This window comes from Parasteatoda tepidariorum, chromosome 6 (genome assembly GCF_982258835.1).
Source record: "Parasteatoda tepidariorum strain Cologne lab strain chromosome 6, Ptep-v5.0, whole genome shotgun sequence".
Lineage (NCBI taxonomy): Eukaryota > Metazoa > Arthropoda > Arachnida > Araneae > Theridiidae > Parasteatoda > Parasteatoda tepidariorum.
In genome coordinates, this window is record NC_141760.1 from 26,554,447 (window position 1) to 26,568,742 (window position 14,296).

A 14,296-nucleotide genomic window follows, 5' to 3' on the forward strand; every position below is an offset into this window, starting at 1 on the left:
TTTTAATAAAAATCCAAATTAATTTTGGATAATCAAGCTCCTACTGTTTTGAAACAAACATAATAAAAGAAAGACAGATTAATAGGACACTTTAAAAGTGTGGAATCTGTATTAACTGCAGAAAAAAAAGATAATCTCTAGCAGCTGGGGTGATAAAAAACTAGCAACTCAAGCAGAGAAGAGTGATTCAGCAAGACCATCACCTTCTATTTTATTAATTAATTGTCTTGTTTAAAATTTTTATTATATTAACATAAAAAGACTCAAGACTAGTTTAAAATTTTTAATAAAAACCCCAATTTATTTTAAATAATCAAGGTCCTACTGTTTTGAAACAAATATAAAAGAAAGACAGATCACTAGGGCTCTTTAAAATTGTAGAATCTGTATTCACTGCAGGGGGAAAAATGCATATCTGTAGCAGCTGGGGTGATAATAAACTAGTAACTCAAGCAGAGAAAAGTGATTCAGTGAGACCATCACCTTTTATTTTAATAATTACGTAACAATTTGTTTAAAATTAAACACAAGGCAACTTTATTTTTCTCCCTTTGGTGCAAAAAGACATTCTTCAAAGAACAAACCAGAACAGATAAACAACTACAATAATAGTTTACAACTGTCAAGTAGCACTTTTAAATTTTTATACAGAACAATGTTCACAGATGAAACAGATTTTTTATAAAGTAACAATAAGTATTCTTAATAAGTGGTTCCAATAGCTTAAATGGGGACTATGTTTGTAAGTAAATATCAAAGTTCAGTTTTGCTCTTTGCTTGCATAGAAATAGGTTTTGAAATCATAACCAAGATTTTCATTTCACCTCAATTCAAAACATCCAGAAGTACAATCACAGACAATTTGTAGAACAATTTTTTAGATTGTAACATCACTCTTTGCTAATTGCGACCTCTCAAATGTGAATTTTTGAAAAAAAAGTTTATAAATTAGATAAAAATTTCATCAATAATTTAATTTACATATGTATTCTTATATACAATATCTAAAACATTCTATCCATTTTTCACCACTGATATACAAAACACTCCTTTTGCAGCTAAAAAAAAAAAATTTTCAGCTTCAAGCTATTAAATATTTTCAAGGAAAAAATGAGGAGTGTGGAATTGCAATTAACATATATGCAATTTTTTTTAAAAAATAAAGATAAAACTATCATTCAATCACAGTTTTAAGAGATATTAGCTCTTAATAAAAACTGTTCATTAAACTATAATCAACATACATTAAAAATGTTCAACAAGACAAAAAAAGTATAAAATAATCTGAAACACAATCTGTTTTTGCAGAGACCTGCTTTGCTTTTGCACTACGGTATTGAGCACTCTTTTTTTTGTTACTGACAGCCTTTTATGTACACTTTTACTAGTGCAACATAAACTTTGATAGAGCAACACACCGCCACTCTTGGACCACAGAGATTGCATAAAACAGATATAACATTTGAAAAAATGGCTGCCTCCATCTTCTTTCACGATTATTCACAGAATTTGTAATAATTATCTTTTCAAAAGAGCTCTTAGATAATCGAAAACACAGGCACAATGCAAACATATTTCATCACTTGGATATTTGCTGTCTTATATGCTGAAGGAACTCATAATAGGAAAATAATGATTCTGTCCTATCATCAAGCATGTATTGCAAGAATAAGTACCTTTCTTTACTGTCTTCCCTGAAATGAAAGAAATAAAAATTAATTTATTATGTATACATATATAGCATGAGCATGCATAATAGAGTGTCCCAAAAAGGACAGCTAAATTAAATTTTAAACAAAACACATTTAATGAAACAGCTCAAGTTTTCTTTTTTAATTTAATAACAGCTTGAGCCACAGAGATAATATGTAATAGATAACATTTAAATTACAAAAATTATTTAGTTAATCTATTGGCAGTTTTAACATTTCAATTTTTACTGCTTCCAAATGTTCATACTATTTTATTTACTCATTTATTTTTAATAAAACTGTGGCCCACACCTTCAAATAAGATAACTGTTTTGAATGTTTATTTTCCTTCCTCCCAAGTTAATTCTAGATGGGTGTAGCAGTGCAAAAAAAAAACCAGAGGCTTTTTTTATGTATGCAAGACCATTTGTAGGAACAAAATGAAATGGGGTTTTCTATGTGCATGACCATTTGGAAAGATAAAAAATTACTATCTTCTACAGGCAGAACCACCAGTGTGAATGTATCGATGTACTGTATTGAAAACACTTTAAATTTAATTTGTCACTATTTGTTGTGGATTTCAGGATGCATGCATCATTTGTTCATTACACTTCAATGCCATAATCATGTAATCTACAGTAAGTTTCAAGACAAGGTTGGGTCACTTAGATTGTGCAACTTCCTCATCATTGGCTCAACAGGCCAGGGCAGAGCCTTGATCTTCTCTAGGTCATTTCTCAACACAGTTTTTTTAACATCTTCAGGGGTAATTGTGAGCCCAAGTCAAAATTCCGGAAAATTTCCTGGGTTTAAAAAAAAACCCAGTTTAAATTGAAAAATTAGAAAATTTTACCTTTTTCTCAATATTTCTTAGTTTACTTAAAATATATTTAAAAATTTTCACATACCTATATCATTTACACATACTTATGATAACCTGGAGAAGTAATTAAAATTTACAAATATGTCTTTCTTTTTTGAGTTAATGATTATAACAACTATTTACTGATAAAAAATGAATATTAATTATGAAAATAAGCTTATAAAGTATCCCTCTGGCTCTCCCTTACAAACAAATAAAATAAACTGTGTTTTTAAGTTCCAACTTTGAAAATTTGATTTCCGGAAACTTCTGTGATCAATGATTTTTTGAAACGTCTGGACCTTCGATCTCCGGAAACTTCCGGATCACTGTTAACGAAAAATCCGGAAATCCCGATTTTTTCCGGAGCACAATCAGCCCTGCATCTTTAAATTTTTTGTTAACAATCCATTTTTAAAAGAAGCATGAATGAAATTCCGCTACAATCATACGAAATTATGATTGAAAAGTTCATCAAAAGAAATGTAAATGTTGCAACAAAACTATAAAAAACATCTGACAAGTGCATTATTTCTTACAAAATTGAAAGCGTTCAAACTTATAAAGGATAACGTTGCCTTACTGCCCACATATTGTAACATTTTGAGGACAATAGTAAAAGATCTTGGAAAATAAAAGAATAAATTATATGAAAAAAATGAGAAAATATTATAAAAATTTTAAGATTTCACACTATGCCCTCTTGTAATTAAAATTGTCATATAATCTAACAGATTTTTTATTTTTTTTTTAACAAGCAAAACAATTTACATAAGTTTCACAACACAATAGTAAATCACATAGGTATACGATAAAAACTTTTGAATTTATATGAACATTATTTCAATTTAAATAAGAAATTACAGACTCATGTCAAAGCTTCATTTAACCACTAAATTGATAAATAATTTATGATAAGAGAAAAGAAAAAAAAAGTACTTTTGTGAAGCTGATAAAATAGTAGTAATTTATTTAACAATTTTTCAAATGTTCAACTCATACATTTAGAGGACATAAAATCTTATTAAAATTTTTTCAAGTTGAGTCGACAAAAAACTTACATGTAACTTTTACAATACATCTGTTTCTTCTTAATCTTTTAATTATAAAAAAACCTCATTTACAAAACACTGTTCAAAATAGTAAACGTTTTTATAATTAAACAATCTCATACCTGATTATTTTGATAGGACTATGAAATGGTCTCTGATCCTGAAGCCACATAATGAAATTTCTCATTCTTTCAGATTCTGGAGTTGGTAACTCTGGTAAAGATATCTAGAAATCACACAAACACAAATTTAATGACCTAAAAATAACAATTATCAGCAGTAACAAACTTTAAATGCCTGCATATGCCTAGTGATAAGGGAAAAGAAATTTTTCTGGAAAAAATATTTCAAAAAGAAAAATGTTTAAAAAAATCTTTCACCCTGCTTTTTTTTTATCCAGAAACTTTCAGGCGACAAAAAGACAATTTTTTATAAATTTTTACTGAACATATTTGTATTTTCTATAATTTATTTTAATTGCAAAATATTTAAACAAAAACTACAGGTTATCAATCCAACTTTGTAATCCACTGTATTCCCCTTACGTGAGCAGCACTAGACGACAAGCAACATGAAAGTAACTTAACCTGAGAAATATTCTTAATTAAATTACATTTAGCTTTCTTACATACGAACTAAACCTTTTGGCAAAGAATATAATAAGTTTAAATTCAATTCAAACAAGATTGTAATAATGTACAACAATTGACAAACTATAATTGACAAACTAGACGACAAGCAACATGAAAGTAACTTAACCTGAGAAATATTCTTAATTAAATTACATTTAGCTTTCTTACATACGAACTAAACCTTTTGGCAAAGAATATAATAAGTTTAAATTCAATTCAAACAAGATTGTAATAATGTACAACAATTGACAAACTTTTTAAGAATCACCCCAAGTGGGCAATCAAACATTGAAAGCAATCCAGGATGAAAAACAAGTTATTTTATTTTGCCAGACGAGGATAGATGGGATTCAGCAATGGTGTGGTTTTAACATTTTGATTTCCTGGATACAAAAACTGCTTACAATGTTCAGTGGGCCAAAAAAAAAGAGCCCACCCTGAATATCTTTTGATCTAGTGATCGAATCTTCACATTCCAGGACTCTATCTTAATAGCTCAAGAAAGTGCCCTAAAATATGCTAATTAATAAGTGCTGACGATATTTTAAATTGTGAAATCCTACACAAAAACGTACTTTCTCGAAATAATAGTACCTTTTTTTGACAGATTCGGATTTCGGACTACCAAAATATAGGAGGTGGCCGCAATATGGGAAATATGGTCTAAATAGTTTGATCAGGAGAGTGATTCAAAGTTTCGACCCCTTAATATTAATCTCACTTTTCGTGGATTTAGCCATAGCTCTAGAACTTTTTAAGCGAATTTAACACATTTTTATAGTAATTAAGCTTTTCATTGAAATGAATTAGCATCATTATTAAAAAAAAATTGTTTTTATTTTTTGTAGAAAAATATACAGTTACTAGTGGGTTGTGCCCCCTTCTCGCTAACGCTCGCCAACCCCCGAAAATTGCTCCGCAATCTTATATGGTTTGCTTGGCTCGCTACTAACTTAGGTACATTGCAAATGCACAAAATTCTAAGAATTCAAAACAATCATTCAAATCCATAAAACAACTTTTTTTTTCTTTTAAATTACATCTTTTTAGTAAATACTAAGTCATAGAAATAAATTTGAATTCAAATAAATGACATGTAACTCATTAAACCTATTAGAAATGTGCTATAGTATAAAATCTGAAGATAAAATTTCTAAAACTGATGTCTCTTTAAAAAGGTTAAAATTTTGGCTATAATTAAGTCTATATAAGTATAAGTCTTAGAACTTTCACATACAAAAGAAACATTTGCAGAAACTAAACATTAATTTGCAATAAATACTAAATACGAACAAATACTGAGAAAGATTAAGGGCTTTGTTAATAACAAAAAAATAATTACTATTAAAGATTAAGAACTTCCTTAAACGCACAATTATAAGTTTCTGGACTTGGAGCTATCATTGTTAGGCTTAAATTCGTAATATATAAATTCGTGAAAAAAAGCGCTTTCGACAAAATACTAGAATAGAGATCTATCGACAGAGACTACTCACTTCTGCCTAGCTTAATAGTATGAGATTGCCGAAGCTGATAGGGTGAATTTCGGAAAAGATCACATTTGGTGAGAATGCTCTCTCTGGTTATTTCATTTTCCGTTTTTAAAAGATCTATATATTGAGCCACCTCAGCTAGATTTGGCATGTGACATTTTTATCGCAATCATTGGTCGATTTTCTCGCATTGCCATTTGGAGAGTTATAATGAGGCTTTTTTGTCGCCGTGTAAGAGAAATATAGATAGATTTTGGGTCATATTTTGAATTCATTTTAGATAATTATAAATCAATTTAGTAAATTTAGATTCAATTTAGTTGTCCAATATGAAATTTTTATTTAAATACTGAGACTTTAGATATGGATAACAGTTATTAAATAATTATTATATTTTAACTTAGCTTTTCTTTTTCCATAATTAAAAAAATTTAAATCACGATTTCTATGTGTTTAATATAGCCTCTAATGAATGACAGTTTAATTTTACAATTCCTTGCCTTATTAATTTAATGGCTAACAAAATATTCTGTTTCAAAATTTTCCGCAGTTATTAACTAGCAAATATATTACCACTTTTGTTAAAGATTGTTGCCCCTTCAGGATCAAATATAGACAAACTCAATGATTTAATAAGATATAAATAAGCTTTTACAATTTTAATAAAAGAATTATAAAAAAATTAACTTCCTCATTTTCATTATAAAATAAAAATAAACTTGCTTTTACATTTTAAACAACTTACAAAATTGCTTAAAATAATTATGAATACTTATTAAAAAGGTTATTCAAATTTAAATACTATTTAAATAAGCTTTTTCCCCCATTGTTGAGAAAATGATTCAGTAAAAAATATATTTCAAATAATTTTCGTTTTAAAAAAAAAAATAGGAAAAGAAATTTATTTAAATTTTAAACAACCTACAAACTAATGCCAGGCTCAAAACCAATGCAGCCCAACATGCCTAGGTCACGCAAAAGCATTTTTTTTTTTTTTTTTTAACTATTTGACCTTACATGCTCCAACAAAAAAAAAATTGCTAAAGGGGAATAAAAAAAAATTATGTTTAATAAGACATAAATTTTACCAATTTTAGTTATGAGAGTACATCCTCTTTACATCTGTTTCAAATCTTCAATAATATTTACAAATATCAGAACTCACTTTTTTAAATGTAAAGTTTGTTTAAAACATTCCTACTCCAGTTTGTTAGAACTGTTTTTGTTCCTATTTAATATTCATATCTTTTATTTTGTTATAAAAAAGAGTTTCTGATATAGTTCTAAAAAATGATAAAAGTTCTGATATAGATGTAAACTTTATCTTGTTACAATGTCATGTTTTCAATAAATTAATATTAAGTACATTAAAAAGTTTTTGTTTACATGCATTCAAAAAGATGTCTCTCAAAGGCATTATTGAGACTTATATTGTATAAATACACATGCCTAGCAAGGTATGTAAAGTTTCTGAGGCTTTTCCAGCCTTGATGAAGATACATTTTGAGTTACAAATAGTTAGTTTGTAAAGTGAGCAATATCTTAACATTCTACTTACCATATCTTCTGGAATGGCACTAAAGTTAGATACATTAAGCACAGAAGTGCAAAACTGGTCATTGATTGCTCGACCAATATATAAATATAAGACATCTAATGTGTCAAGTATGTAAGCTCCATGACGATCAATTTTTTCACTAGATAATTGCAGAATAGGGGGTTGTGGAATTATGGCATCATCATCTTGGTGAATAGCATTCTAAATTTAAAAAAAAAAAAAAAAAGCCTTTTTACTGATATATAATTGAGATAATACACTATAGTTATATAATAAATATAAAAAGGAACCAAATTCTTAATACAAACATTAAAAATTAGAATAGCACTAAACGTGTTAAAATACTTAGGCTAACATATTTTATTATGTAATAAAAGATAAATTAACTTCAATATTTAAAAAAGTGAGATTCTATTACTAAAGAAAAAACATTTTAACTAACGTAACATATTTTGCTAAATACATAATATAAGCATTAATGATTTCTAAACATTAATGAATCTATTGCAAAAAATAGCACATAGATACTTGACATATTTTTTTACTTATAAGATAATAAAAAGGTGACCAAAAATGATTAAGTTCATTTTGTAAAAACTAGTTTTTTATAACTAGAAACAGTTTTTTGTCGAACTTTCCTGCTGAAAACCAACGATTTTATAACTTAAATAATAGCAAACTTCCTCAAGAAATAATAGTTTTGCAATAGAAAACTTAGGCTGAAAAGAAAGAGAAAAACTGATTTAGTGATGAAATTAAACCCTAAAATTAGTATTAGGCATGCAACTAAAATTTTACTTCTTGAAGCTAAAGTGCAAGGTTAAGATTTATTAAAAATTTATTGAAAAGAAATTAAGACTGAAAATAGCTCTAAAAAAGTTTATTTCATAAAAATCAACATACCTTATCATCTAAAGCGTGTACAGGATATAAAGTAGGATAAATGTATTTCATTAAATAAACTAAGGGTAAAGTTTTCATACGATCCATAGCATAAACTCTTTCATCTAATTTAGTGCTAACACCAGTCCTAAAGGCCACCTGAAAAAATTACATATTTAAATACTGAAAAGAAAGGCAATACTTTGTACACTGTAATAATAATTTAAAAATAAAAAGAATGTACTCACATGTTTCAATAAAGCTAAAATGAACATAGGTATCAAACGAGTTGAAAATGGTGACATAAGAGCACCTGCTACATTTCCTGACATGGTTGACTTAAAAACTCCTAATACATCCAAACAGACATTGATAAGAGCATCTCTAGCATCAGTAAGAGACGCAGTAACGCTTCGATCAACAGCTAAAAGAAATTGAACTTATAAATATTCAGAAGTAGGCCTGAAAATAATCACTCACCACGTAGTGAGTCAACAAAAAAAGGTGGCAATTTAAATTAAATAAACAACCAGTCACATTCTCCCACCTTTTTTTAAAAAATCGCTTAATTATTAAAGTACAGAAAGATACTCTGAATAACAGAATTTTCAGTAAAATGTGTAATGCTTCCATTTAAAACTTTGATCCCTCAAAATCCATCAATTAGTGGTGGAAAATTCCTCAACGATTCACATATTTTAAAGTTGTAATGTATACATTACATTTATTTTTCCATCCCAAATATTTTTAAATAAGTTCTTTAAAGCCAATATGAACATTTTGTAGCAGTTATATTAGTTCTATTGCTGAAGTATCTTTTTATAGACATATATTTTTAAAAAAAATTCATATTGGAAACAATTTAATTTTATACAAACAAAAAGAATAAGTTTGAAAAATGTGGTGATTAAATGAAAAAGACCTATCGATATCAGCCACAGACTCTTTAGGTTTGACAAAAAAAGTGGTTACTAACTAAAAATTTAAATTTTTAGGTCTATTCTGAAGTATAAGAATATTTAAAAAATTTTCCAAAATTGGATTTATTTGGATACAGCAAAACAAAATTAAATTTATTGTATTATAACCGTTTTCCTAAAGAAAAACCCTTAAGGAGAGTAAAACACATATATAACATAGATTATAGTAGAGAAATTAGCAATTTTCTTTCCTAAACCAAAATTTGTGTAACATGTATTAACATAACGTCCGTGCACTTAACTTTAAATAGAACAAGTGGACTATTTGAAATCTTTATTAAGTCACTTCTCAGGTTAATTTATCATCAGGTTAACTTAATGACTTATTAAGTTACTTCAACCTTACAAATCATTATAACATTAAAGTACTTTAAATGAAACAATTAGACTATTTAAAATCTTTACAGGGTATCTGCCACATTTTAGGTTTTCAAATTCATGACTTTTCATGACTAATTCCAAGAATTTTTCATGACTTAACGACGCTACTATTTTCTCCACAAAAAAAAAAAAACACAGCAATAAATTTAAAAAAGCATTTTAATAATATTAATCGAAATTATATGTATAACCAAAACTGTTAAACACTGCATCTTCATATTTATAGATTTTAAATTTAAAAAACAAGAGTAATGAAAAGAGTTAAAGCTATAAAATAGCTGAACAAATACAGAAGCAAATAATGCTTTCTTTTTTTTCTTCAGAATTATATTCTAAAGATACTTTTCTTGTTTATCGAAAAGGAAGAAATACTCCTGATTTTTCTTTTCTCATTTCGGAATTAAAAAATTCATTAATGACTAGCTTGCTTCAGTTAGAATTTTAAATTGATAAAATAAAAAAAATAAAAAATAAAAAAAATTCTGAAATTGCAGAAGTTTAAATGATAATTTGCTCTAGAAATTATGTTTTTTCTTTCATTTTTTGAAAGAACATAATTTTTAAAGAACATGATAAAAACATTTCATATTTAATCAAATATGACTGTGAATGGGGATTTTGTTACAAATTCAGATATTCAGAACACCATGAAATTGGGTGGGTGGGTGTAAATTCCATTTTAAAATGGGGGGGGGGGGTAATACCCTTTTCGACCATGACTTTCCTTGATTTTCTTTTAAAAAATAGTTAAAACCATGACATTTACCTATTATAGAATAATATAAGGATAACATAATAATATAAGTTAAAATAATTTTAATAATTATAAGAATAATTAACTTGGAAACAGATAATTTTAAGTTCTAAGTATAATAAATACTACACTCGATGTAAAATAATTATGAGCACAAAATACAATTTAAATGCAAAAGATTAACTTAATAGACATTTATAATGTAATTCCAGAAAACTAATCAAAAGATGAATTATTGGTATAATACTGGCAGTGATCATTAATCAGATAGAGCAAGGTGTACTTTTCATAATCTTTCAAAAATCTAAATCTGCACTAAAACTTAAATTCTAAATATTACAAAAAAATAACATTTAGGACGAAAATAATTGCCACGCTTTTCAACAGCTGCTTATCTTTCTGTCAATCGAAACACAAAATAAGACATGAAGTAAAATATTTATAAAATAACTTTTTACATTTGTACACTCCTGAAAAGAAAGAGTCAAATTTTGATCAAAGGCACCAACACATTTACTTTGTTTTGCTGAAAGCGGTTATTTGAGTAGTTTTAACCAAAAGAAAATTAAACAGAAGAAAATTTACTAATTGGGTGAAATTATATAAGACCTTTATTATAGAAAATTATAGCATATATCCTATAATTAAGAAAGAAAATTAAAAAATATCCACCTGTGTTCAAATTGACCCTACTTTAGTATTACAATGATACGGTTAGGTGATAGTTCAAATTAACTGCAGAAAGGAAAAAACACACTAAAAGTTATGTAGTTTTCAATAAAATACAGCAACCATCTCTTTTACTAAAAAAGCACAATTTCACTCAAAGCAATTTTATTTTATCGATAACTAATAAATTACCAAATATAAAACACATTGCTAAAAATTAAACACAGTATAGTATTTTTACCTACCCATTTTGGATACTAAGCCAATAACGGTTTCTTGATCAGCTCCTCCCAATACATCATGAAGCAGCGAAACCACAGGTAAACACAAAGTATGAACTCTAATTCTCCTTTCACCTACTCAAAGAATAATAAGTGTAATAAAATAAATGTAATTTTATGCTGGATTTACTACGCTCATTTTTAACAGGAGAGAAAAATAACATAAATCATAAAAATCAAGCTGTTAATATTAAAATAATAGTTTACCTTTACTAGATGTGTAAAGAACTGCAGCTTGAAAACAAACTGTATTGTATTCATTTAAATTCTCTTCAATGGCGATTTGCATACCATACCCTGAATCAGGATTAACATTTGGCAGAGACAAGAGATCTGTTGATCTTACAAAGAAATTACCATGGAAAGTGTGAATAGCTAAACCTGTAAAAGAAGAATGATAATGCTAAAATGTCTCACACATTTTTTGTCTTCTTTTAAATAATTTTTTTTTTCTTAAAAAGATAAATAAAATGTAGGCTATAAACATTAGTTCATTTAGAATTGAAAAAGAAATTAAAATAATGCAGTTTCTAAAATTAAATAAATTTATTTCATAATTGTTTAATTTTACAAATTGGGACTAACCTATTAAAAAGATGATTGAAATTGACAAATAAGTAACTAATATAATAACTTCAAATTATGAATTTCATAATAATTTTGGCCATACTAATAATGAAACAGGGTGGCCACAAACACTCAGGAAAAAATAAAAACTCAACTATTTCATGATTTTATTTTATTTACCTGATGTTTTGCAACTTGTGGCATAACAAATTTTATTGTAAATCTTTCAATTATGTCTTATTTTTCTAATTAAATTATATTGCAAAACACTTATAGGTGGCATTACAGTTGAAAATAATCAAATCTTAAATTTGCAAAAGAAGTGATCGGATAATCAATAGGTCAGATATTAGAATTTGAAATTTTTTTAATTTATCTTGGATCAATAGAAAGCAAGTAGATAACAAAGATTTAATTAAATAACTATAAAAAAAATTATACTAATAATACTAATATGAAAGAATTAAAGAGCGAAATTCACCACAGAAACTCTAGTTTGATTGACAAAACTAATATTACAAATATTAATTAGTGACTGATTTGCAAATAAGGCACATTCTAAAAACTAAAAAACCAGTATCATTATTAATCTATGGGTTTTAAGGTCTTGATAATTTTTTTGTGCATACAGTGAAACCTCGGTTAAGTGCACTCTTAGGACCGAAAAAAATGTCTGTTTACAGGAAAGGTGCCCTTAATACAAAGTTTAGCACTGTAAATTGTTTTTAGAACATGATATAGAAATAATTAAATAATCTACAATAACTATCTACAAGGAAAATTATTTAAATTTTAAAAAATATTTTTTTCTATACAAAAAGAATTTAAGAAAAAGTTTGATATAAATACATTATTCTAGGGGTAGCTACAAATAAATTAATATAATTTTCCTATAAACACAGATATTCAAGTAAGTCATATGATACCAAACAGGAACTTTTAGTCAGTTGGTTTCAATTATAAGGTTCACACCCCCTAACACCTACCCATCACTTGATAGGAATACCTCCTTGAAAGTAAACCTCCCACGATTCACAGATAACAAAAGAAATCAATGCCTATGGAGTTGTTATATTCACAAATAATCATCTATCAAGTGTCTGAATAAATGTTTCATTTATATGAACACCTTAATTGCTTCATATCTTTTTTTATCCCAACAATGTTAAATACAGTCTTCAAATTTATAAGAAAATGAAAGAAATTTTCAGTTGAGAAAAAGCATTAAGAGCAATTAAGGTGTCATTTCAGCTTGTGGGGTCTCATAATCTGTGTCATCCAGATAAAAAGATGCTGCTGTCGGAATGCACAGTATCATTTTCCCTCCTTTCTTTGCAAAGATAAGGAAAAGTGAAATATTGATTCTTTAGTAGTGAAATAGCTTAACAATATTTAGAGTTATGGTGAAAAGTTGCATTTTTTCCCCTTGCAATTTAAAGCAGGAAAAGGTTGGTTTTTTTTCTTACTTAAAAAAAAAAAGTGCCCAGTTTGAAGAGATAAAAAATATTATTTCAGGGAAAAGAAGACTGTCTGCGTCTGGTTATGGGACTGTCCGCTTAGCGGAGAAAGTATACAATGGTTTATTGATAGAAGATTCATTGGGAATTAAAAATATGTCCGTATTTAGAGGTGTCAGTTTCGCAGGAGTGTCCAGAACAGGTTTCCCTGTATATATACAATTTGAAAAAAGACCTATTAGAAAATTTTTAGTAAAGTGCTTATTAAAGAAAAAAGACAATCAAAGTGAATGGGAGCATTTGGCTATAAACGTTTCAGATAATGGAGGTTCTAATGTAATATATAACTTTAATAACATTACCTCTAGTACATCTAATACGCATCACAGCTTCAAATCCAATTCTACGAGTCAAATATCTCTTTAAATCACCATAAAATCTTTCCACTTGCAATTTACCTAGTTGATGATGATACCCTGGATAATATTGAATACAACCTGAAGAGAATTTTGAGATGCAACCTGTAAAATAATACAAATATGTTTTTATTTTTCTATATATATTTAGTTGATACAAATATATTATGTTTATTTCATTTGATGCACTATTTTTTCACTTGAGTGCTATCTATAAAATTATAATGCAATACTGATCAAGCAATTTTCATTTTAATAAATAGGTATTAAAAGAAAGTAACATTAGAGAAAGTTTCTTTATATCCAATCCAAATGCATATTTTTACTATTTAAAAACTACAAAACCTACATAAATGAGCTCATTTTAACTCTTTCAAATTCAGTTTTGGTAGAAAAATTCCACAAATTTTATTTAAACAAATCTTTTTGATTTTTGAAAAAAAATAAAAAAAGAACATAGTTTTTTTAAACTAAAAAGCAGTCTATAATATTATACACATTGTAATAAAATTAAATTGTTTACCAGAGTACGTCATATTTTACGTATCTTACTTTTTTACAATTGTTTCACTTATTTATCTGCATTTTAAATCTTCTATCTCCCCTTAAATAATAAAA

At 27.2% G+C, this 14,296-nt stretch overlaps 1 protein-coding gene across 2 annotated transcripts in view; it reads right to left on the minus strand.

Moving 5' to 3' along the window:
- Positions 1 to 466: 466 nt before the first annotated feature.
- Positions 467 to 14,296, minus strand: part of Sec24AB (Protein transport protein Sec24AB) — a 58,853-nt gene continuing 45,023 nt past the window's right edge. For both annotated transcript variants that reach the window (XM_043045377.3, XM_043045378.3), the window contains 8 exons: positions 13,625 to 13,783; positions 11,446 to 11,619; positions 11,203 to 11,313; positions 8,422 to 8,597; positions 8,195 to 8,332; positions 7,292 to 7,492; positions 3,731 to 3,834; positions 467 to 1,694 (listed from right to left, as the gene is read on the minus strand). In XM_043045377.3, the coding sequence (XP_042901311.1) occupies positions 1,580 to 1,694; positions 3,731 to 3,834; positions 7,292 to 7,492; positions 8,195 to 8,332; positions 8,422 to 8,597; positions 11,203 to 11,313; positions 11,446 to 11,619; positions 13,625 to 13,783 (1,178 nt within the window). In that variant the 3' untranslated portion in view covers positions 467 to 1,579. The remainder of the gene's footprint in view (positions 1,695 to 3,730; positions 3,835 to 7,291; positions 7,493 to 8,194; positions 8,333 to 8,421; positions 8,598 to 11,202; positions 11,314 to 11,445; positions 11,620 to 13,624; positions 13,784 to 14,296) is intronic.